Source organism: Amblyomma americanum, chromosome 8 (genome assembly GCF_052857255.1).
Source record: "Amblyomma americanum isolate KBUSLIRL-KWMA chromosome 8, ASM5285725v1, whole genome shotgun sequence".
Classification (NCBI taxonomy): Eukaryota; Metazoa; Arthropoda; class Arachnida; order Ixodida; family Ixodidae; genus Amblyomma; species Amblyomma americanum.
In genome coordinates this window covers 8,122,537-8,148,230 of record NC_135504.1, presented here as the reverse complement: position 1 = coordinate 8,148,230, position 25,694 = coordinate 8,122,537, and the positions used below count along the sequence as shown (strand labels likewise).

Sequence of the window (25,694 nt, the reverse complement as noted above, 5' to 3'; positions counted from 1 at the left end):
ACCGGGTACTCCGGATCAGTAGCGGAACGCCTTAACCACTAAGCCACCGTGGGGGGTAGAGAAAGTTCATCCGATTACCGATCGAGAACGCGTAACAATGCGCCTGCTATGTGGGGCTCTGTCCACACCACTCCGAAGTGGCGGACACTGGCGTTTAAACGACAGAAGTTGGGTTTGTGCGAGCCCCGCCCTCGGTCTATGCAACGAAGAAGTGCGGCAAATCTACAAGAAATGGGCGCTGAGAGCCGGCGGCCTGCCCATGCCATTACGGTGGCTTCGATGAAAGTGCCAACGCACCACTCGCGAGTCGACACTGTTCCCTCCAACCAAGCGGGCCAGCGATGCGCTGCATACTCGCAGGCCCCGGTGAACAGTTTGTGTTTTTGTTTGCCTCTAGGATGCACGGGTGTATTTTTGTGCAAAGAATTTTTTGTGCATTCCAATATCTCCCACGTTTGACTCTATGTATGTGAGGTTATGTGTCCAGTGCAAGTGCTCTTTTTCGTGTCTGCGCTGCATAAACAATGTTGTACCGTGAAGCTTTCATTCCAACCCGTTCCCCGACCTGCGATGGGCGTGAGCTGGGCACCAAACGGCCAGCCCCCTTTGTCAATTGGGAGTTGTGCCCTGACTCAGCTTGTTACGTTAAATCGAGGACACCTCCTATGACACTGCAGCAACTGCCTTCGCATGATCTAAGGGCGTCTAGGTACACAAGGCACTTGTCCGCACTGGACAATGGTAGGGTGCGTACTGTTCACACGCCGAAGTTGCACTTGGGTTACCAGAGGCATCGTAGTGGAGGGCTCCGGGTATATTTCGAGAACCTGGGGCTCTTACGTAAAAAAAAAAAACACTAACATCGTACTGGGGCGCAGCGCACTTTACGTTGTCCGCCCGTCAAAATACCACAGCCTTCTCCAGGATTTGGCTCCTTGGCCTCGGGCTTGGGTGATCTAGAGCCGTAGCCACTGAGCAACCGTAGCATGTGGCAACTGGAAAGCGCATGCACTGACTTAGGGGGGAAGGCAGTGCGCGCTTAAATTTTATATGACGGAGGAAGTCGCCACTATTGCTTCAAGTAACCGCTCCGTAGCTCAAAGTTTCGGAATTACTCGTTGCCGCGAGCTATGAAAGGAGATAAGGAGCGAAAGAAATCACATTCAGGGCCAGTATTGAGGAAATTAACAAAAATGCGTTGAAGTGGTATGGTATGGTTTGGTATGGTATGGTATGGTATTGTATGGTGTGGTATGGTATGGACTTCTCATATTTTTTTTTTCTTTTTTCTTTCCGTAACCTTCACGTTCGAATAAAAGCTACATCTAATAGCAAGGCAAGATTATGTTATGTCAATACGCGCAAGCAGAACTGATTTGTCAGTAAAGCGATGGAAGAATTTTGCAGAGAGTGTTTATTAATTTTTTTCGCCCTTTTACAATCAACATGATGCTGGCACTAAATACAAATCAAAGATCCGAGGAAGATGAGTCCTGAACAGGTGAGCATTTCATTCTGTGCATTTCTGCTAAAGATGCTCTGTAATGAATATCTCACTCACTTTCAAAGATCATGCCTTTTGTAGGAAAATTTTCAAGATCTTTATGTTATTTTTTCAATTTTAAATTCTCACCAACTTATGAAAACTCACGCAACCATGACGCACGTTCTGATATTCACGAAAGCTTGTGCGGGCTCATCTACTCTTCGAATTATTGAGTCTTCTGTTATTGTTGTTTTATTTTTTATTAGCGTAACATATAATTTTGTCAAAATGACATTTGAACCTTGCGGAGTTGCTGTGCACAAACGCTCCAGTTTGTGGTCAAAAATTGAAGGACGTCATTTTGCTTGTTCTGAGAACATTCTCATCTAGTGCCTACGGACAACCATATTTTTTGTATCTGTGTCAATCAAAATTTCAAAAACTCCCCGTCACCCGCAACTGCCACTGCCAATCTGTTTGAAATTTTAGGTATTCTTTTCCAGCAAAGTTAGGGTTGAGAGGTTAGACTGAGTTCTGTGACCTTACAGCAGCTGTGCCGCATTGTCTGCTTCAGACACTTGGCACTCCTTTGAGTAATATGTCCGGAAGTGCGGTGTCCTTCATAATGTGACATTTCAATATTGTTTTGAGAAAAATAACGAAAGACGCTGACATTTACATAGTCCGTATGCTACGCCCACGTCGGTAGTTGCTCGGTAAAAGGAAGCGCTGATTCAAGAAAAATTGATTAATGTATCGCAGCACTTTACATATTAAAAGAGTCGTGAAACACGGGCTGCATTCGCAAATAAATTTATTTCTTCCATTATTAAGGCAGCATTAGATTCGAAAAAAAGTGTACCACGTTTTCTTTGCAGTGGTTGAAAAGCACAGACGACGTTTACCTAAAATTTATGTCAGGTTACCATGCGAAGTGGTCTCCGTTCAGGTGCTTCAAATCTAAGCATTCTCGTGTCCAGACTGGAAATACCTACTACCGAAATGTAGAGTTCTTACAAACTAAAATGGTGAGTACAATCTCTAGTTTATCTGGAAGCAAGTAGACTATCTTCTATAAAAAAAGCTGAAAGCTTCTCTAATATAATTTAGTTTGAAAACATGAAACTATTTTCAAAACTTTTTTTGAGAGCATTTGGCTTCGCTTAAATTAATATTTCGCTGCTACTTCCCGGGGCCTAGAAAGAAACTCACCACGACTCTACATCCATTGCATTGTCGTAGCACTGTCCAGTAGCTCGTGTGCAAACAATACCTTTGATACATGTCACGGATCGTCAGCTATGCACTGCCGTGTCAATCTCCTTCACTTGTTTTCACGTTCGCGACATTTCCCTTTTTCATGATCTCAGTATGTTTATGTGAACAAGCGCGGCAAAACGAGCCTTCCAGAACCGCCCTAACTTTTTAAAAGCCCTAAAACGGCCTCAAGCATGGGGCCTCCACACTTTTAGGGAACTTATACCTCATCTCTTTTCAGAATGCTCTCATTACACACAGCGTTGAGAAAGAAGCGAACACGTTCTACTTAAAACTGCCCAACGCTTGATAGTTAGAGAATATAAAACAACAAGATTATTTTTTTTTTTGTTTTCAGGGCAAATGGTCAAGCAGGTAAGTAGCATGGAGAAAAATTGCATTTTATTCGCGTTGAATGCCTTCTGAGTACGTAAAATGACAACAGAAACGTTTTTAGGAGGGGTGTGCAAATATTGAAATTTTCGAATACGAATCGAATACGAATATGAAGAAAAAATGGCTTCGAATATCGAATCGAATATCGAATATCTGTTACGTACAAACAATTTCAGAAAACTATGAGCAAGCAAAGGTTGTTGCCCTTATTTTTTCAAAATAGTGTACGGTCTTTGCAACTAAAATAAACAAAACAAGACTGCCTCAGTACCATATAAAAAAACATGATGTGCACAGAAATGTATACTACTTGATTAGACAGCATAACAGTATCCAAACCATAATGAGGTCATGCAAAACAAAATCCATAAAATGACAAGACTGGCAAAAAAAATGACATGATGAATATTAAACCTCATTCATTTGGAGTTCAAGGGACCGGAAGAAATGTCCGGTTCATCTGAAGGCCTCAGTTAATAAAATTGCCCCCCCCCCCCCCCCGAAAAGAAATGCTGCCGAAAATGCTGAAGATGCAGAAAGGCCTTATGAGGCGGCTCCATCGCGCTAACACCTGTAAGCCCGTGACTAGCCACCCGTTTTGGAGTGCTGGAAGAACAACACAAATGCAAGCAAGGGGCCGGGGAACACACACTGGCGTCGGAGCGGCGAGGCGGTTTCTAAAAAGGAAAAAGAAATAAGCCGCGCGGAGCTGGGATTGGACTATCGGCGAATGCGCGGGCCGACATTTTAAGTTGCCGCGGGGCAGCGGTGAAGCTCAGAAACCGAAACTACGCAGCCAGGCTATTTTTTTTTTTTGCCCTAGCGACAGAGGCCTTCCGATTGTTGCCACGCCTGCCGTTACGCCCACTAAAGAGGTGTGCGGGTTACAATACACCATGCAATAGGCGAGATTTTAACAGGATTGCTTGCCCTATTGTGACTACAAAACGCGCCCCGTCCTGACATCACCAAAAAGCTTCAGGAGGCTCCCTCGGCATTCCGCAAGTAGGCTTTCCCACCTAGCGTAGTTTACAAAACGGGATGGTGGAAGTCACGCTCGGAGAGTTATGAAGGCGACAAGACGCATTCTTCGAATGTGGGCATTAAATATGCAACATATTACCGAAGGATTAAAAAAAAACTATTTAGCGTTGCGATTGTTCGAAGCGGGCCGTCGGCCATCTTGTTCGCCGCTCGGATGTTGTGTGTGGAAGCCCACTTGGGGAAATTATCACGAGATGAAGCCTTGCGGCGTCGGGATACGGTCGGTCCGCGTGATAAACGGCGAAGAAGGAGCGGATAGGACCTCTGTATTGTTTTCCTGGAATTTTTAACTCGATTATCGGCTGATTTGTCCAGATATTGTGGTTTTGCCACGGTCAAATTTATGAAAGTATGCGCAGTATACGATCGCTGGCGAGTATTCGGGAATGTTCGAATATTAGGAAATTCACGAATATCAATTTTCGAATAAGAATACGAATCGAATATCAAACATATTCGATTCGTATTTAAAATTTCGAATATTTGCGCACCCCTAGTTTCTAGTAATATCGAAAGCAGGACTCATTATTTAAAACTGCTCCTCACATACATGGAGACGACGGGGCCACGGAAGAACAGCACACTTTAAAACAGCATGCGTCAAAACACCACACAAATTACAGCACCGCGAAGGAACAGCACAGGGAAAAAACGGCACGCGTCAAAACAGCACGCTGGACAAAACGGCAAAACGAAAATATAGCTCAGCGACAAAACAACCCGACAGCAGAAGAGCGCAGGGAAAAACAGCACGACGACAAAACAGCACAGTGGAGTACGTTGCAGCGCTTCTGTAGGGGTGAACTATCACTTCCATAATCGCAAACGGTAAATCACAACACATGGGGCAGTGACATTCTGAGTTAGCGAGTGCTCGTTTCGCTGGTTCATTGAGAAACAGGGCTGCCTCATTCACTGAGCTTGAATATAAAATTGCACTGAACAAATTCACGCCGATGCATGCATTTTCAGGTCAGCTGAGTAGCCCAGTTCGCAACGTTCAATAACCGCTGGTCAGCCTGAGACAACCAATGTGCAGCGTCTTGATGAAACACCAAACAACCTGAAAATATTGGCTCGGGCAATCCTGCCATCGTTAAAATTAAGCTTCACATACACGATATTTTCAGTGTATGAAGGCCCTGTAGCTCGCTCCAAAAAAATTGCTGAAGGTTCAATTGCCGACATCGGCAGTTTTGAAAGATAAGGACTTCTTGTACATCCAATTCCCTACGTCGGGCGTATTTGCCCGAATTCAGCATCACGATGGTCAGCCTGCAGAATTGATACTTCCAGAACTTATTCAGCGTTATTCATTCCATTACCAAACAGAAAATAAGTGCGTATTTGAGATCTCAAATATTACACTACCCTGTCGCTTACTGAGTCTGAAACGAGTACTCACCAACTGCAAATGTCGCTGCTGTATGCGTTGTGATTTACCATTAGTTTACGGCTATGATTGTCCACCCCTTCAGCAGCGCTGCACCGCACTCCGATGGGCTGTTTTGTCGTCATGCTGTTTTTTCCCTGCGCTCTTCGTTCGTCTTGATGTTTTTTCGCTGCGCTCTTAAGTCGCTGTCCGTTTTGTCCGGCGTGCTGTTTGACGCGTGTCGTTTTTTCCCTGTGCTGTTTGTCACAACTGACGTCACCACCGAGTGAAAAGAAAATGAAACCAGTCTCTGCATAATACAGCCCACGGTGTCAATATACAAATTTATCACAAGATTTCTTGCTGCAGGAATGTGCTGCAGAGGCTTACAGTGCGTACGCAATTACCTTGCAGAAAATACCCTCTTCAAGTCCATTTGTCATACGCGCCGGGAAAGAAAGATCAAGCATACCTCATAATAAAGGCTGAACGTGAGTATTTTGCGACTTTTATTGCCCATGCGTAAAAGAAAAGAAATGTTTAAGCGATTTTCGGCCTCCCGATGTCAAAAGGCTATGCAGCCACGCATTGAACAGTTTGGCGATGGTGGATCAGGCGTAAGGGAGGTTCGCCGGCCCAACACTCGAAAAATTTCGCTCCGTCGATAAAACACATGCAGTCAGAAAACATTCCATGAAGCCTTCACCGATATGCATTATTTTCTCAACAGATGGCAGATATCACAAAATTAAGTTAGGGTATACCTTTTTTTGAGAGCTGTAAGGCGGTCGCTACGAGCCGTAAAGCCGTAAAAATAGTGAAGGCGCGCGTCTGCGTAGGGGTCATGAAGAATATTAAAGCAAAAGTGCGGCAGCTGTTTTAACATTAATTTCCTCAAAATCTCTCAAAATTATTTACTTGTTTTTTATATTGCTCAATCTTTATTTATAAGCTGCTCCAGACAAAACTGGATGAATTATTCTTCCGTTTGGATCTGCACCAAACCCTGGCCAATGCCCCACCATGGGTGCGTGCCGTCGTTTTAGAGGCAACAACAACGACATAGTAAGGCGCCTGGGCCGTACCGTGAATTAATAAAATGAAATAAAAATGGGCAGAAATGTGGAAAAACAGCCGTTTATTTCAGCTGTGGCGAAATATAGATTTACATACCAAGCGTAAACGTTGCAATCTTTTTTTTTTTCTAATATTGTCTCCCTTACAATGAAATGACTTCCAACTGAAGGAATGCTCCTACAACAACGCCATATTCTCAGGTAACAGCAGTGGTCTTGAGCACTGTCATTCTCAACATGTTTTATTAAAATGCCACAGAATGTATTTTATTATGGCGCTGCGACAAAAAGGAGATCACTTGTGTAAAAGCGGATTTATTTAGAAACGAGTCCTCCTTGCGCGCCGCATTCAAAAATGAATATCAATTTTTCATTTTGCTATTTCATTTATGTGTTCAGTATCAACAGTTACTTTCGCAAGTTTGTAATTGTTTTCGTATTTTCCTAAGTTTTCGCGTTCGAATAACAGCTGTTGTCCGACGTTAGAATGATACTGCGATGGCAGAAGGAAGCGAAAACCTCTGCCTGCAATTCCGATGCGAGCTGCCTTCCTTATATTAGGCGCTCTTCATTTTTATATTATTCCTTTTTGCAGCTCATTACCCTCGGATGCCGCTTTTTTTTTAGCTGTCTTCATCTGTTCTTCATATGTTCTTTCGGAATTCACATACGCTGAAGACCCTTTTTCGGCATTGCAAAAGGGTGCTTGCGCAGTTACATAGCAAGCAAATATCCACTCTAAACATAAAAATATGATACAATATACGCAACCAAAGTAAAATAAATGCACATAAACTGGTTACTAACAGCAACAAAAGCATAAAATTGATCCTGCGAACAAATGGACCCTTATAGAGCGAATTTACGGTAAAAAACACTTTACTTTCTGAACAAAAGCGCAATGGTTTAGTGTTGAAACCATGTCTTTGGTAACTTGTTCCAGTCACGCGTTGCGGGTAATATGTTAACTGCGGAATTTAACACGAAAAAAATTGTCCCTCCTGCTTACCTGCTGCGATTTTTTTTCAATAAGCTTGCTATGGTCGGATACACCTTAAGTCTGCAGTGGAGCTCCGCCCACATTCAGGACCGATGCACAGAATTCTTCCACGACAAAAAATAGTCCGTAGTTAGAACTTTTCTTGTTACCTAAACAAGAAACTAACCAGAAGAAAAAATTAAGCTCTAAAATTTGGATAGCTGGCTTGTTTAATAAAATCAAACATTAAAAAGCAGAGTTTGTCTACTGCTGTGATTGTGACTGGCTAGCGGAGTGCTACAAGAAGGCGCGAACTGTGGCCCAGATTAAGCAACTGCTGTTTTTTTTTAGTTGCGTCCTACTACAGCGAACTAATATCAGTAATAACCCTCTTTCGTAGCCTGCAAAGTCTTTTAGGTTTCATCAGTTAAAATTAAAAACGCAGAACTGCTTCTTTCAGCACTCATAGGTTATGGTATTCTGTCCCTTCAGACAGAATGCCATACCTTCTCTCCCTTCTGGTATTCTGAATGAGATGCTTTCTCTTCAGCAGGTAGTGTCATTAGTGACATCACATTTCCGGAAATGTGCAAGCTGCTCAAGCTTATTCTAATCCTAATCACACATCTAGAGCATAACGAATCTCCACTGCTGTTCTTTTTCTGAAGACATACTGATTTTTTGCAGCTAAAGGAAAGAGGCCGCCAAATGTTCGGCACCAATACGTTATCTTGTACGCTAGTGACTACTGCATTATAATCGGCGATGAATACCCGGCTGAAGACAGTAAGTTATTCCTTCCTTAACGCGTTGTTCAAGAGATCATTTCAAAAGCACGCCGTCGACAATGCAGTCGAGCCCGGATATATCGAACTAGGATGGCTCGAATTATTGCCTACAGCAGACACACAGATTTATCCCCCTGAAAGTCATTTGTAAAAATATTTGAAAGTCGCGCAGTGGGTATAATAAGAGTGCAACCGATAATTAGATATATCGAACTGGGCACTGCTCCCGTGCAAGTGGCGCTTCTTCTAATAGCGTTCTTCGATCACTTTTCGCTCACGAAGACGTGCTGGCTGCGCGGCCTTCGGCACCTCCTGGCACTGCTTTTGCTGTGAAGCCTTTTGACGAAGTTAATGGGTAGCGCTTCAACCTCTTATACTCATTTTCCAGGCCACAACACTGCTAAGCGGTGAAGCCAAGCTAACTAACGGAAGCCTAATGGCGGCCCTCGCCTAAGATCCTTCGCTCGGTTTGCTGCCGAAGCCTCTGCGGACGCATTGATTACCTGAATTTTATGGTTTCTGGGGGTTTAACGTCCCAAAGCGACTCAGGCTTTGAGGAACGCCGTAGTGAAGGGCTCCGGAAAAATTTCCACCAGCTGGAGTTCTCTGACGTGCCCTGACATCGCACAGTACGCGGGCCTCTAGAATTTCGCCCTCATCGAAATTCGACTGCCGTTGCCGGAACGGAACCCGCTTCTTTCGGGTCAGTAGGCAAACACCATAACTACTCAGGCACCACGACAGAGTACTTGAATTTTATAGTCAGCGATTATTCGATAAATATTGCAATGGTAACAGGATTAGACATCATGTGATAGGAGTGGCTAGTTACAAATAACCCTCCTTTACGGCTTCAGTGCGAAGCAGGTTTGCTAGCACACTCAAAACAAGACTGCGCCTATATGGAATTAAGAAAGGGAGTAAGCTGTCTTCTAACGCAGTTTCTTTTATCAAACGGAGAGTGATAAACTGCAGCTTACACCCTATTTACTCCTTTCTGCTTAGAGTTCATAGCGGAGACCAGCGAACGATGGGCTGCCAGCACGTTGGCGGTGGCATGTCGCTGCAAGAAGCACGTATAGAGGATGCAATGCATGTTGGCTTTCAGGTTAAAAATAAGCTTCTCTACTTGCATTTTTTACATATAGAATTATGAATATATAGAAGAATTGTGCAATCTCCTTCGATCTCGATATATCTGAGCTCGTCTGTATAGCGAGACATTACAACCCAACATTATTATGGTCACGACACGGATTATTAGTGTAATCCAGTCATTTTAAATCACCTTATAGTAGACACTCTTTCTTGGAACCATTTCAATGTTTTCAGGGTTCGTGAATTAGACAGCGGTAGAAAGGAAACGCAGCTTAAAACAGACAACTTGACCACCAAACGTGAATTAAAGAAAAATTAGCGCCAAACAATGCAAACCACAAGACAAGAACGAAGACGACACACAAGCGCTAACTCACAACTGAATTTTATTGAAGTCAGGATACAGCTTATATAAGATGAAGCTTCAAGGGGAGAGAAGGATGACACAGAGGAGAAGGTGAACAAAGGCAACATCTCAGATCGCAGAAACAGGCAGGCAGCCAAGAATTACACAGGAACAGTTACTTGATAACTTGATCTAAAAATTTAAACTCGGAGTCAAGAAGAGATAAAGAAGGAGTACTGACACACTTACATCCAAATTTATTTATGTAGAAAGCCTCCAGACTAACACGTGCAGTCCTATCTGCGCTCTTCCCAGGTATCTTCGTCTCATTCAACCGCGCCGCGTGACCGTCGCAGCTCATTACGTGCGCAACCAAACTTATCTTATCTTTCAAGTCTGATAAATTTCGGGCATGGTCCCCCAAACGCTCGTTGACGCAGCGGCCAGTCTGGCTGACATAGAACTTCCCACAAGTTAAGGGGATAGCGTAGACCACTTCTACGGAACACTTGGTAAACGGAGTATCGTGCTTTATCTGGCAACTCCGTTTCCTTGATTTGCAGATTCGGGGGCTAAACTTTTACAGCTTGTTAGGAGCCGAAAAGACGACACTCAGGCTATAATTGTTGGCCACTTTCCTCAAATTGTGCGGGATCTTGTGCGAGGTTTTAGTGCCTAAAAAAGCACACGTCCTTCACCTACCCCTCTACAGTAGGTGAAGTTTTAAATGCATTTGACAAACATGGGCATGGGCTCACTTTTACCCATGAACTATCGGACACTAATGTTTTACAGTTTTTAGACTTAAAACTAACCTTCCTTGGAAGACACGTTTGCGGGGCTATTGCCTGCGTGCAAAAAAAGGATCTTTTCTCTTGCTATTCTATGCACTACACGACTGTAAAAAAAAAAGCAATAGCGTCGCATTGCCTGGAGTCTTCTCTCAAGCAATCGTGCCCGCATCTGTTGCTAGATAGCTTTAAAAATCAGATGAGCCGACTTTCGTTGGCTGGCTTCCCTTGCTCTGTGTTGGTTGCTGTTTGCGAGACCCTCCTTCAAAATGAATAAATACCGGAGAAGATCATTCCAGGACACAGAAGCCGCTAGTTGTGCCTTGCGTACGCAAGACCTCGCACAACTTTGCGGAAAGTGGCCAACAGGTATGGCGTGAGTGTCGTCTTTTCGGCTCCTAACAAGCTGGAAAAGTTGTGCCCCTGAATCTTCAATTCAAGGAAGCGGGGTTGCCAGATAAAGCACTATACTCCGTTTACCAAGTGTTCCTAAACTTGTGGGACGTTCTAAGTCGGCCAGAGTGAGCTGCGATGGTTGCGAGGCGCGGTTGAATGAGACAAAGATTCTTGGCAAGAGCACAGATAAGACTGCACGTGTTAGTTTGGAGGCTTTCTACATAAATAAACTTGGCTGTAAGTGTGTCAGTACTCCTTCTTTATCTCTTTTTGACTCCGAGTTTAAACTTTTAGATCAAGTTATCAAGTAACTGTTCTTTTTCTTGTGGGATTTTTGGCTGCCTGTCTGTATCTGCGATCTCAGATGTTGCCTTTGTTCACCTTCTCCTCTGTGTCACCCTACTCTCCCCTTGAAACTTCATCTTATATAAGCTGCATCCTGGCTTCAATAAAATTTAGTTGTGAGTTAGCGCTTGTGTCTCGTCTTCGTTCATGTCTTGTGGTTTGCATGGTTTTGCGTTAATTTTTCTTTAATTCAAATATGCACCAACTAGCCCAAAAAGAGATGTTAATCAACATCAAACTTTATAACGGTAACACACCTCCAGTGACTGTTAGCCAGGAAAAGAGTAGAAAGTTGGAAAGGTGTCCAGTTTCGTCGGAGTTCGACCTCGTTTGGGGACCTACACCAAGCAGGAAAAAAAATCGCAGGCACGCCTAATACCTTAATGCATTGGCACTGCGACTGCCAACGCAGAAATAAGGACGAACTTGATTCAACGCGTCATCTCACCTATGTGCGTACTCAGTGATGTTGTCGGTGATGTTAACCCTTTGGTTTTAGCATGCCCGCGTTATAGTGCCGAGCATGAGACTCCTGGAAAACCAAGAGGAGACTGAACGTTCCCTTGGACGACCTCTCACGTATCGTGCACCCTGAGGGCTCCCGAACTGAGCGCCGATTAATGTCACGATCACTCTTGAAGTTTTTGGAGGACACTGGCCTTATGGAACAGTGGTAGAGACGCAATCACTTAAATCAGTGACTCAGGCGTGACGTCACTTGCCTTCCGCCAATAGAAATTCTCCTGTCTGATGACCTCACTTCCCTTCGCTATAAAACGAAAGGTGGAGAAGAAAAGAAGGAAGGACACGGTATGCACCGGCCCTTCAAAGAACCACAGCCAACCCTGAACGTAATTCCGTTCTGTAATTATCACAGCACCGCAACTTCCCATAAAGACACGGCAGCCGGACGCAAAAAAGAGGAATTTTATGGAAGCAAAAAATTGACGTCCTCAGACGCTATCCTATTTATCGTCAGTGTACCGCAGTGAAAATCCCCTAGTTTTTGGTACGCGGTGATCGGGAAATCTGGTTGCATTACTGTAGGATATATTAATTCTGGCCCTTTTTCTGCTCAAGATTAATTGTGGGCAGGTTGCCTTTTACCTCTCTGCTAATTATATATTGGGATGCTTTAGAGCCACAATTACCTTTCACGATAGTGCCAGATGGTGTTTGGCGCTGACGGAAGTTGTATAAAAGCGATTATAAGCCACACTGAAATGTGCTCGGTGAGGTTAGATGAATGCACCTACAGCCTAAAGAGCTATGCGCCAGAATCGCTTCCCTTGACATTGGCAGGTTTTCCAGAGCTGGGGATGTGTTGGGGAGGACAGGGTCTGAGGCAGTGCCGTAGCGGCGGAAAAAGAAATTGCAAGTTAGCCGAAAGCTGGACGTTATTTCTCAAGAAATATTTTGTCGTCTATCGTGCCTGCGTGTGGTGACGGATTATGATGCCCTACCTTGTCTATTCTTCCGGCTGTTCCCTATGCTCTCTATCCAGGCTATATTTTAAAGCGTTAGCTTAAAAATGGTTATGTCAAACACTGTCCCGCATCCGAAGTCTGCCCAACACGGTGTGGAGCAGTGAAAACATTTACCGTGCTCATGTCACTGAGTGGAGATTGAGAGTTTCATTTATCACTGCTTTACTCCACTCGAATACCGTTGGGGCCTTTATCTCTGCGTGTAAAAATTTTCATCGTCTTGCGCTGCGGCACTAGTTGAAGCAGCTGCGCACATAGTACGCCACATTCGCTAGTTTACACGATCAAACAAAGAGGCCGCAACGAGTCAATGCGCTCAGAAAATTGGGGCCCACGAGCTAACGCATACCCATCGGCATCGATCGTTTTGGTCGCTTGTAATTTTTTTTTCTTTGGCTACTAGTTCTCATTGCTCATCGGTACCCTATCCTTCCAAACTCACCTGGATAATAAAGATAGCCTGTCCTCCATGCGTGTCTATGTATGCGGTGTCAACATGAATAGCCCTTTGTACAGTGCCTGCAAGTCAAGATATCCGTGCTCTCTGCAGCTATCAAAGTCAGTTTGTATCCGGATCGTAATGCAGAAAAGTTGTGCAATGTGGACACAAGTAGGTCCGATAACATCTAGCCAGAAGCTGTGTAGTGCACGTCCACGAGGAATATCAGCTGGAGCCTCTTCGGTGGGATCCGGTGTACCCGGGTTGCAACCCAACCGCGGTGGCTGCGTTTCGATTGAGGCGAAACGCTTAGGTGCCCGTGTGCTGTGCGATGTCAGTGCACGTTAAAGATCCCCAGGCGGTCAATACTATTCCGGAGCCCTCCAATACAGCACCTCTTTCTTCCTTTCTTCTCTTAGTCCCTCTTTATCGCCCCCCTTACGGCGTGGTTCAGGTGTCCTCCGATATGTGAGACAGATACTGAGTCATTTCCTTTCCCTAACAATCAAATTTTTAGTTTTATTTTTCTTCAGCGTTACAAAGATGGAGTGTCGGAAATAGGATGGCCGTCGGCTGCAACCGAAAACGTGGGCGTCATAACAGGGCTCGCCGTAACGATTCTACCGTCATAGGCGCATCCGTAAATTTAATGAAATAAAGAAGTGGTAGGGTTTTAACGTGGTTGAACCGAGTAGACATGCGAAAGCATGTGTTTATTCTCCGCCTCTTCTTTCAGGCATCCGCATGTGCGTCCAACCGCGTATCTCCCTTTTCATTTTCACACCATCTCTCCACTCGGCTGCAGCTGCAGGGCCCTCCTTCCATTGGCTACAGCTGTCGCGATGCCCTCCTCACATTGGCTACAGCCGGCGTGACGCTCCTCCGAATTTACGCGAGTTACACGGAGGCTCCACACAAGATTCTTGATTGGGTCTGACCCCATTTATTAGTGCCTGCGCACTAAAAAAATTCGGTTTCGGCGCCGAAATTTTTCATAGAAACTTTCATAGTTTTCTGTTGTGGAGCATGAAGAAAGAAAAGTAGCAATGAAAAAAGTGGAATGAGTAAAAAATTGATTCCATAGAAAAAGACGAATACTTTCGCTGACAGGACCACCTAGTCATACCCTTCTACAAGGGCCGTTCAAGTGACGCACGGTTTGCATTCTCGTGTACATCATGATGTCAGTGGATTTCCAAACCACCAACCATCTGCAGTTTTCATGAACGCATGCGCTGAATGTGTTTCCGCATTGTATGCCCTGAAGTCTCCCTCCTGTTGCATTTTTAAATCAATGAAACGGCCACGAGTCTTCACTAACGATCTAAATGCACTAGAGAAATTTTGTCGAGCGAGGCACCAAACTTTCCGAAAAAATAATCCACTAGATTGATTCCAAGGTGCCCTCATATATTTAATACAAACATAAATTTGTGTTGAGGCAACAAAAAAAAAACTCACACGGCGGTGGGGAGACGTTTAAATTGTAGGTAATGTTGGGGCGTGACAGTGGAAGTGACTCTGTGCTCTTATGCTTCATTCTAACTTGCAGAGAGGACGAGGTGCACATACTGGACAACATACAACCGCTTTGACAAATTCGATGGGCTTTGTGAATACATATTCGAACTGTACTGCGCACAACCAAACATTACTGTCAGCGTGGCCAGCGAATGTTGGAAATAAACGAATGCGACAATAAAATAGTTTAAAAGACAAAATGTTTCGCAATCAACATTTTATCGCATATACTGTGTTGTATGCTAGGTTGCCAAGGTTTTTCTGCACGTCACTAAAATAACAGACGAGCACAAAGCAACTGCTGAGGAAGTGCGATGACAGGAAGGCCGCTCCTTGGAATTCGTCCAGCTCTCCAAGCGAGTGCCCCACCAATTAGTCAAAAAGGTAATACTAGGGACAAATGACGGTATGTAGATCAACATTACCTACTTACAAGGTATGAAAGTACGGAAGCAGCCTCAAAATTACATCGAAACAAAACACGTGCACTCCGAAAAGCACTAATGAAGGGAGGAACAGCTAAGCACGTCCCCGAGAGCTCGCCAAAAGAAGACATAATTCGTTTCATCTGGTCATCCACAAATTTAAGATGAGCCATCATTTGTGTCAAATTCGATATTTTTTTAGACAGTTTCACAATTCTGGGCTATCATCTGAGCTGCCTTCCAGCATGCCCCTGGGGTGAAAGTATACAGACTCATTTACAAAGTCTTTAGGAGGCAGTATCAAATTAACCTAAAAAAAACGAATGCAAGCCTGAGAGCATTGGTAGAGAGGAACGACTAATTATGCACAGCTGAACGCATCATGTACGCTGGTTCCGTATCAATGCGATGGTCTCAGGCTTAAGGCCAGCCTTTCGCACAAAACTTGTGTTTTCAAGGCTCATGCTTCGGCACACTCCATTCTAGCGTGGCCACTGTCAGTTCTTCCTGCTCGGCAGTCATTACAGCTGAGCGACAACAAAAAAAAAAAAGGTTACACGTCGACCAACACCACCTCCTGTGGCTTCGTCCTTTCTCGACCAAATTGCGGAGCAAGGTGACCGCCTGCTGAACGTACACATCGTGGTCTACGTAGATGCAACAACCCCAGGACTGCGAAACGACAACTGCAGTTTATCGCTCCTGCAGGCGTGTCCTAAAGAAATCCGTGTTTCGACTCCCAGAACCTTCCTCCAACATCTGTGCTGAGTGGGTTGCTGTTAAAAGGGCGCTTTGCTCTGTGGCCGCAATTCCCATGCTCCCTACGGCCCGCACTGCCATCCGCACTAACGCCATTCACGCAACAAGCTCACTCCGACGCGTCAGTCACAGTCCAGAAATTTGCCGAAACAGCCAATTTGTGGAGGGCTCCGGAATAATTTCGACCACCTTGGGATCCTTAACGTGCACTGACATCGCACAGCACACGGGCGCCTTAGCGTTTTGCCTCCATAAAAACGCCGCCGCCGCGGTCGGGTTCGAAACCGGGAACTCCGGCTACTGATCCGGAGTTCCCAGGTTCGAACCCGACCGCGGCGGCTGCGTTTTTATGGAAACAAACCGCTAAGGTGCCGTGTGCTGTGCGATGTCAGTGCAGGTTAAGGATCCCAAGGTGGTCGAAATTATTCCAGAGCCCTCCACTGCGGCACCTCTTTCTTGCTTTCTTCTTTCACTCCCTCCTTTATCCCTTCCCTTACTGCGTGGTTCAGGTGTCCAACGATATATGAGACAGATACTGCGTCTTTTCCTTTCCCCAAAAAATCAATTATTATTATTATTATTATTATTATTATTATTATTATTATTATTATTATTATTATTATTATTATTATTATTATTATTATTATTATTATTATTATTATTATTATTATTATTATTATTATTATTATTATTATTATTATTATTATTATTATTATTATTATTATTATTATTAAACAACCATCGTCTGGCAGGACGCTTTCCGCAGCCAATTCGGATCGAATGGATCTCACGTGACCTTCTCAGCTTCCAAAGCCGTACACATTCTGCGGCACGCCAAGCGACACTAACCATTTAATTCCTTCAGCTGCTAAACCTGGATAAGGAGCACCTCCGGAGCCGCACACGTAGCTAATCTCGTCCCTCTGTGTGAATAAGCCTGGCCTACGATCTTAACCGTGAAGAGAAGGTAGCGCTCCGGAGGAACCGTATCCCGGAAGTGGCGCCAACTTCTTGGCTTTTACGTAGGGATTGGACTTTTTGCTGTCAACCGAAAAAAAAAAGATAACGCTAAGCGAAATTCGGTTTCTGAAATTCGTTTTCTACGTAAAAAAGTCCGTATTCTTGGCAGGCAAGGCATATGTAGCTGGCTGTTGAGTACAAGTTACACTCACCCGAAGTTGAAAATTAACAAAGTAGGGAAGCCAGTTGCGTGATTATACGGTGGCTTTATTGGATAAGCCATCTGCGAATGTAACCAACCAACGCGGAGTTGTGCATGTGACCGAAAAGCAGTGACGATAAGGCGAAGGCCCCGTCAGCAGACGACCCTCATTGGATTTGTGTTCATCATCTGCCGTTTTTCCTGCTGGCAAACACCACTGCAGGCTGAACAGAACGTTGCGTTATATTTCTGTGCGTTGAGCCGTAGCCGCTGTATTAGTTCAATCAAGCATTTAAAACATGGCTAGGCGTCAGCGGCTGTAACCAACGAACGCGCAGGTGTGTGATTTGAGCAATTTTTTCCATTTTTTACACTCCTCAGCAGATAGAGAAGCACCACCTCCCCGCTGCCTGATAGCTAAGCACTGTTTATGCACTATCATCTCCGCCGCTTAGAGCAGTTAGTCGGTTAAATTGGTTTATCAAGGGCAAAGAGCACACTGACACGAATCCTTGCAAGGTTAATGGAAAGTATCATGTTCGGGCTACCGCGTCAATTCAGCCTCACTGGAAACCGGTGGACGATCTCCACACCTCGCGAGCAGTGCATGCACAAATACGGCCCGAGAAATTGTGCGCTCGATTCTACAGCCTCGACCAGCAAACCAAAACCCAATTTCAACGCTTTACTGTGCGGTATAGGGACCGTCTCGAAGCAGTGAAAAAGGAGGCCATGCCAGTTATCATTGGCCTTCCTCGCATGACGCCCAATCCTATGCTACAAGCGGAGGCTCGACTGAACACTGCCGGTGAGCCTGGTGGGGAAGCGTCGTAATATGCGTCGTTTGAAGCTCCAGGCTATCCCTGCCGAAGCCGTCATCGAGCTAAGCCTCGTTGGCCTCGGTTTCGCTTAGGCGCGCAAAGGTAAAAAAGTGACGAAAAAGTCCCAGAAAGACTGAAAGAGCCCGGTGTCAGTGCGGGAGGCTCACCGTGGAGGCGAAGTGCTGTCCTCCACCGAAATAACACGCTCCACAATAAGGTTGACTGACGTAATCAGGCAAGAGAGCGGGAGCCGACTTAGCCATTTCTGAAATTAACGGATGCTCCAACGCTACCCCAACGTCAAGAAAATAAAAAAAGCGGTAAGGTTACAACGTAGTTAAACCGAGTAGATGTGCGAAAGGCTGTGTTCGTTCTTCGCCTTTTCTTTCTGGCATCTGTATGTGCTCGCAAGCGCATTTCTCGCTCTTCATATTTCCCCCTCTTTCCACTCGGCTGCAGCTGGCGCGAAGCCCTCCTCCCGTTGGCTACACAGCCGGCGCAAACCTCCTCCTGACTTACCCGACCTTCCTCCTATTGGCTGCCGCTTGAGGGACGCTACTCCGAACTAACCCAAACTTACCCGAGTTGCTCCGAGTTTCACACTAGATTCGTGGTTGGGACCGCGTTAAGTAGTGCTTTCAGAGAAAAAGTAGCAGTGTACGGCGAAAATTGGGACGGCCGTACCGGTGGAGATGTTTAAGAAGCTTGCGGGAATAAGGTGGCTCCTGCTGCCGTTCGATAGGATTAATTGTAGACCAGTGGTGGAGTCTTTGTCCTGCAGTTGACGTAGTTGGGTTGATAATGAGGATGATGAAATTTCGCTTCGTTACACCTCCTAGCTTCGGAGTCAGGAGTACTTAAGATGAACTGAAAAAAATGGACATTCACCGAGCCGTACTAGCATCGTGCATCGGGAGACAATGTTCAGCTTAGCTCGGACTTCTTACCCTTCTGCTCCCAGTCACCCCAGTAATTCCCAATATGCACCCTTTGATAATACGAATAATAATCCAGCCCTGGAACTCCACAGCAGCTCACTGCCCACAACCGCTGTATCCGAGGACTCCAAATATTAAGCTGCACTAGGCCCGGCCGCCTTCTCTTCCGGCTGCCTCCCTTTGTAAACGAGACTGACGACCATGATGTTGAAGACATGGTGTGCAAGTATAAATTATTTTGCTCACAGCGCAACAGCAACGGGACGCGAGTCGGGAGACGAATACGAACAAGCGCAAGGAGTGCACATGCGTTCCTGATTACAAGAACACGGGCGTCCTGTCCCGACGCAGCGATAAACAAATACGCGAGGTAATGGAGGCCTTCTATATTCACCACAAGGGCACGGTGTGTATTAGGAGCCCTTGCATAGTGTTATCGAGAGAGAATTGAGTTATCTGACCTCCCACGTGCATTCCAGATGACTTTTGTGGTCTTTATAAGTCTTTCAATGTCTGCATATGTACGCCTATCGTTCTTCAATACAAAACCAGTTGATAACAGCCCTTGTTTGTGTTAGTCTAACATCTCGAGTGCCGTTCTTGTTGCGCTCTGAGCAAAATAATGAATACTTGCAAACTCGCCAAAATTCATCCTTTCTGAGCAAGTATCTGATTCCGCGAAATTTGGCACCATAACCTGCTATTTATCCGGCGTTGCCAACTTGTGCTGCCGCAACAGCGAAGGAGACATCCAAACGCGGGCTATTTTCAGGTCGAATCTCTCCGAATTATGTGGTCTAAATGACCACGGGAACATGCAAGGTGTGCGTGCGTGCACATCTGTTTGTTTGTTTGTTTGTTTGTTTGTTTGTTTGTTTGTTTGTTTGTTTGTTTTGTAACGGGGGCTTAGGTCAGCGCTCAGGCAGGGGCGAAACAACGGCGGCGGCAGAGTCTCTGGTCTGTCCAGGACAGCAGTCTCTCGCTATGAGCAAAGGCATGTGAAGAAGAAGAAGAAGAAGAAGAAGAAGAAGAAGAAGAAGAAGAAGAAGAAGAAGAAGAAGAAGAAGAAGAAGAAGAAGAAGAAGAAGAAGAAGAAGAAGAAGAAGAAGAAGAAGAAGAAGAAGAAGAAGAAGAAGAAGAAGAAGAAGAAGAAGAAGAGGAAGAGGAAGAGGAAGAAGAGGAGGAAGAGGAGGAAGAGGAAGAAGAAGAGGAAGAAGAAGAAGCAGGCAGGCGGTTGAGTGTATTCGCCAACGACTGCATGATGGTGGCCTGAGGATATCATCATCATCTTCGCCAACGACGGTTTTGGCAGGAGCAGCAACAGCGTCATCGGGCGACGAGGAGCCGCTGAGCGCAGAGAACTCGAGTTCAGCAAGAGAATAATCGAAGACCGCCTTTTGGCGTGACAGGAAGTCCCAACCCAAGTTGATTTCATGAGAACAAGCTGGCAAAATGACGAATTCAATCACATAGAGAATCTTCTGAATAACGTCGCGAGCCGTGCACGTCGCTAACGGCGCAATAGCCTGCGCGCTTGCGGTGCGCAGCGAGAATCCAGAAAATGGGGTCGTCACTTTTCGCAAGCAGCGTAAAAAGGTGGCGGCCGTAGCAGAAACAGCAGCACCGGTGTCGAAAAGTGCCAGAATAGAAACACCCTCTACGGAAACGGCGATCAGGTTTGCGGGAGATAATTGAGGCCTTGGACATTTCGCTGGCGGCGCACTTGTCGCCTCAGGATCGGCGGCGTCTAGTTTTCTTCTTGCGAAAGATCCGGGCGCCGACAAATGGGAAAGAGAGAGCGGCGGCGAGGAGGTGAGCGCCGGGTGGAGAAGGCAGTGCGATCAGAAGAAAGAGGACGACTCTGTGGCGGCTCGGCTGGCGGTGAGTATTCACTAAGAGGCGGCCAGTAACCGGCAACTTGGGAGATTGGCACACAACGACAGCAAATCCGGGCCACATGACTAGGCAATCTGCAAGAGTAATATATAGGCCGATTGTCGCTAGTACGCCAGGGATTGCCGAGTTGTCGAAGCGGTCGGAAAAAATGCGTCAGAGCGTGAGGTACTTCAGGCACAGACATTTGAGGCGGAGCGTAGGTTGGACGGCTGTTACGCGGCCGCGGCCGTGTGACGGCGCCAGCATAGCTCAGGGGTGCAGCGACAGGTGCGGGCGGAGGGACCGGTGGAAGGGCCTCAGCCTCTTCTTGTTCGCTGATGACAGTGCGAATGTGGGGGCCAGGTACGGAGATTGTACGCAGTGGGATTGCAGAAGCGCTAAATGACATGCAACTTCCTCACGCATGAAATCTTTTATAAGTGCCAATAGTTGCGAGTGGTCGGGTGAAGCCGACAGGTCGTCAAGCGACTCGACAGGCGCTGCGTACTGACGATTGATTACCCTCTGCTTGCGCAGCTCGTCGTAGCTCTGGCAGAGACTGACGACTTCGGCAACGGTGCGGAGATCTCGCGACAGCAACATCTGAAAGGCGTAATCCTCGATGCCTTTCATAATGTGCTTGATCTTGTCAGCCTCGGACATCTGGGCGTTGACGCGCGAGCACATGTTTACCACATCTTCAATGTAGCTTGTGAACGTCTCACCCGACTGCTGAGAGCGCTCGCAAGCGGTGTTCGGAGCGCAGCTTGCGCAAAGCAGGACGTCGGAACACTTCGGCGAGGTTCGCCGTGAAAGCAGTCCACGTCGAGAAGCCTGCTTCGAAGTTCTAAACCACAGGTTGACAGCGCCTGTCAAATAAAAGACGACGTTGTTCAACTTGGTAGTATCGTCCAAATTGTTATAGGTGCTCACCCGCTCGTATGTCGAGAGCTACTCTTCAGCGTCATGATCGTCAGGACCGCTGAAGTGGGCGAGGTGCCACTGCCGAAGGGAGCCGGAACAGAGGATGGGGGAAGCCACTGCAAGGCTTGGTGGTAGGAGTTTTCGGGAATAGCGGGCTTGGCGGGGGTCGGTAGCGTGCGGCTGTGGATGTGCAGGGCGGCAGGGGCATGGAAAACCGAAACTCCACCAAAAGTAGCGGGGACTAAGGTCAGCGCTCAGGCGGCGGCGAAACAACGGCGGCGGCAGAGTCTCTGGTCTGTCTAGGTCAGCAGGCTGTCGCTCGGAGCGATGGCAGTGCGGCTAATGCCGTGCTTCTTCTCAGTTTGTTTTTGTTTCGGCGTGTGCATGCGTCTCTTGTGTGTCACAGGACCACCGACATTTCCGTGCTGCAGAACATAATGACTGAGCGAACTTGCTATAAAAGTCAAGACTACACATAGTCTCTCTGACCCCTGCTTAATTTTCCCCTCTTCATAACTTCTCCCATTCACAAGGCTCTAGTGCACAGAAAAATCGGCGGTCGCATGAGCTAGGCGAACTTACGGCCATCTGTATACGTGGCTATCTTTTCTCCATTGTCTCTCTGTGCTGCCCCGTAAATTCTTTTTTCCGCTTAAATTCGCTGTCTTCGCCTTCGCTCTCGACCCAAATGCCACTGGCACTTTCCCGGTGGCACCAGTGCAAGATCAAACAACGAACGTCACCTCACCACTCGTTTCCCTGTCAAGGGCGGACAGGATTCGTTATTGCAAACTGTGGTTTATCCTTTATGCAGGTTTCGCTGACCTCTTACACTTAAGTCAACCAAATGTTAACCGAAGTTTCTTTACGACGTGCATACGATGTGACATTTGTATACGAGGTGTATACGAGGTGACATTTGTTTGAACTTATACTACTCTTTCTTCTCTGAAAGCAGCGCATAGCCCCTGAGGGCTAGCCTTTTCATTGTTAACCGCCGTTGTAAGCGTACTGTGCGTTGCTTTGCTCCTACTAGAACTCCACGACTCAAAGTACTCGCAGGTAAGACAGCACACCATTTTTCATGTTGTATTGTTTCCTTGCGTTGGTCATCCTTGTCATCAACTTCATAACCATCCACGATCATCCTATTCGCTCCAAGAGACAGGCTTCTCCCATTAATTTCCGATAAGTTCTGTCCTGCCCTAGCAGTGACCTCCAAATTCAGGCAAAGTTTCCAATCTTGTCTCTACACTATAGTTGCTGCCACCCTCGCCTACACTTTTCTTCTTTTAAGTCTACTTTATTAGTCTAACATACATTTGGTTCTTGTGGTTCCTACAAAAGGCCAACTTTTTACAAGTATCGACGCTTACAACAAAACCAGCCGAGTTGACTCAGTAGCTAGAACGCTCGGCTACCGGACGACCCGGAGTCAATCCAGGCCGCGATGGCCGCGTGCTGTGTGATGTCAGCGCACGTTTAAGAACTCCAAAAATTCTAAATTATTCCGGCGCCCTCCACTGCGGCAATCCTGATAGACCCTGTGTGGCATGGAAACGTTAAAACCTCCAGTTTAAATTGTTTTAGTTTTCTTAAACGAGATTTATTGCCTCAGGGAATCAATGATAGGCGTAGTTGTGATGAAAGATGTAGTAATGATTAAATTAATGGAAAACGCAAGCTGATTTTATGAAGTCCAGTGGAGAGCGATGGTATGGTGCCTGCGTCCAGGCAATATATGAAGCAGGGTTGCTTGCTTGCTGAAAGACCCGCTACCTTCAGGTGCCGGATCCTTGTAGGCTTGAGAGCAGGGCAGTCCCACAGTAAGTGGTGAATGTCGGCTTCAATGTACTCGCCTTTACATATCGGACACCCAAGCCGCGGAAAGAAATCTCGGTACTGAGGCCACTTGAAAATGAAGAAAGGTGTGAGGGCAACCCGACCCGTATCCTTCTGGGCCTGATAAACAATACGTGGCTGTAGAACTGCCCTCACCACTTACCGTGCAACGAACGAGCCTGCGCCACCCGTTTTAGAAACAATTCTTCTGATCAAACCAAAAGTCTGAATAGCTTGCCTTTTTGCCTGAGAAAGCCATAGAGTCGCTGATCCTGACGGGTGAATCGTTAAGCCAAGGATTCTTACACTCGAACTTTCCTGTAGTGGGGTGCCTGATAGACAAATATGGATTGGACTTGCACCAAGTTTACGGCGTCCCCAGCGGTTGGCGACCGACGTGTATGTTGTTTTATTCCCGGAAAGTTTAAGTCCGGTGGATGATGCGTAATTAGAGGTTTACATCCAAGGCAGATTGTAGGGCAGCCTCCTGAGTTCACAGATCTTGGTGAGTACTCCACACCGTGATGTCATCAGCGCACTGCAGAAATTTTATGTCACGGATGGCATTACTGATGTTGTCATATGCAATTTGAACGTTCATTCCTAAAACGGTATGCACATTGCGGCTGCGGGTAGATGACAAAACTACAGATGCAGAGCAAGCCAACCCGTCCTCTGTACCAATACATGAACGAAAGCCTATTTGTGCGGGGTGGTAAAAACCGTGCTGCTCTAGCCACCACGACAATCGTGTGGCTAGCACTTTCTCCGTCAGCTTGCACAGCGTAGGAGCTAAGGAGGTAGGTCGTAAGTTTGCAAGGTCCGTCGGAAGCTTTCCTGGTTTCGGGATAGGAATCACGACAACGGATTTCTAGCTCTCGGGCACGATGCCATCCAGCCATATATTGTTTATGGTGTCTAGTAGTTAAGGGTGTGCAGCGCTACTCAGGTTCTTGTACACCTCGTACTGAATATTGTCCGGGCCGGGCGCTGTTTCGCGTTTCGCATCATCTATTGCCCCGCCGCGGTGGCTCAGTGGTTAGGGCGCTCGACTACTGATCCGGAGTTCCCGGGTTCGAGCCCGACCGCGACGGCTGCGTTTTTATGGAGGAAAAACGCTAAGGCGCCCGCGTGCTGTGCGATGTCAGTGCACGTTAAAGATCCCCAGGTGGTCGAAATTATTCCGGAGCCCTCCACTACGGCACCTCTCTCTTCCTTTCTTCTTTCACTCCCTCCTTAACCCTTCCCTAACGGCGCGGTTCAGGTGTCCAACGATATATGAGACAGATACTGCGCCATTTCATTTCCCCTCAAAACCAATTATTATTATCATCTATTGCAGCCAGAAACTCAGGCATAGAGAACTGACACACAATTCCATCTACGTCGACATCGGGCAGCATTTGATATACATGTGCTGGGATACCTGTCATATTTGAACTAGCGGATGAAGAAAGCACCGCATCGTATTTTAGAAAAACTTCCATGCTGCTGCTTTGGCGAAATCATGTGGCGACAAGCTAGCGGCGAAGCATGCGGTTGCTGCTGCATGAGTAGAATGGCGACCGTGTTCCATTGTACGGAACGTTCGCCAGATAGAGGCATTCGAGGATTTTGTAGAAAGTTGTTCGCACCACGCATGTCACTGCCGTCGTGAGAGGTCGCGTTCATATTTGCGAGCCTTAGCTGTAAGATAGAGCAATCGCGTACCTGCCTGCGCCGAATTAGGGTCTCGCGTAGCAGCCAGCTCGGTTTGACGGCGTGCCGCCCCCAAGTTAAGAAGGCCGAGGTCTGGTGCCGGTCGACCAACATCAGTCCAGGTGGTAGTGTAGTACTGTTGAGCTCTGTTTCTTTGCGCTCAACAAGGATTGGCGAAGGATCTGAAGAGAGATTGTCCAGACAGGAGCGAAAATTGTCCCAGTTGATCACAGTAGGAGCTGAAAGATAGGATAGGATAGGATAGGATAGGATAGGATAGGATAGGATAGGATAGGATAGGATAGGATAGGATAGGATAGGATAGGATAGGATAGGATAGGATAGGATAGGATAGGATAGGATAGGACAGGATAGGATAGGTTGAGATTGGGTAGGATAGCATAGGAGAGCAAAGATTAAAAGACTCAA

The 25,694-nt window shown here is 46.4% G+C and overlaps 1 protein-coding gene across 3 annotated transcripts in view; it reads left to right on the top strand.

Moving 5' to 3' along the window:
• Window positions 1-15,021, top strand: part of LOC144100871 (uncharacterized) — a 62,761-nt gene extending 47,740 nt beyond the window's left edge. For 2 of the 3 annotated variants that reach the window (XM_077633763.1, XM_077633762.1), the window contains exons 4-9: window positions 1,476-1,501; window positions 2,365-2,514; window positions 3,102-3,118; window positions 5,970-6,046; window positions 8,298-8,396; window positions 14,853-15,021. In XM_077633763.1, the coding sequence (XP_077489889.1) occupies window positions 1,476-1,501; window positions 2,365-2,514; window positions 3,102-3,118; window positions 5,970-6,046; window positions 8,298-8,396; window positions 14,853-14,986 (503 nt within the window). In that variant the 3' untranslated portion in view covers window positions 14,987-15,021. The remainder of the gene's footprint in view (window positions 1-1,475; window positions 1,502-2,364; window positions 2,515-3,101; window positions 3,119-5,969; window positions 6,047-8,297; window positions 8,397-14,852) is intronic. The other variant, XM_077633764.1, reaches the window with a different exon arrangement.
• The last annotated feature ends 10,673 nt before the right edge of the window (window positions 15,022-25,694 follow it).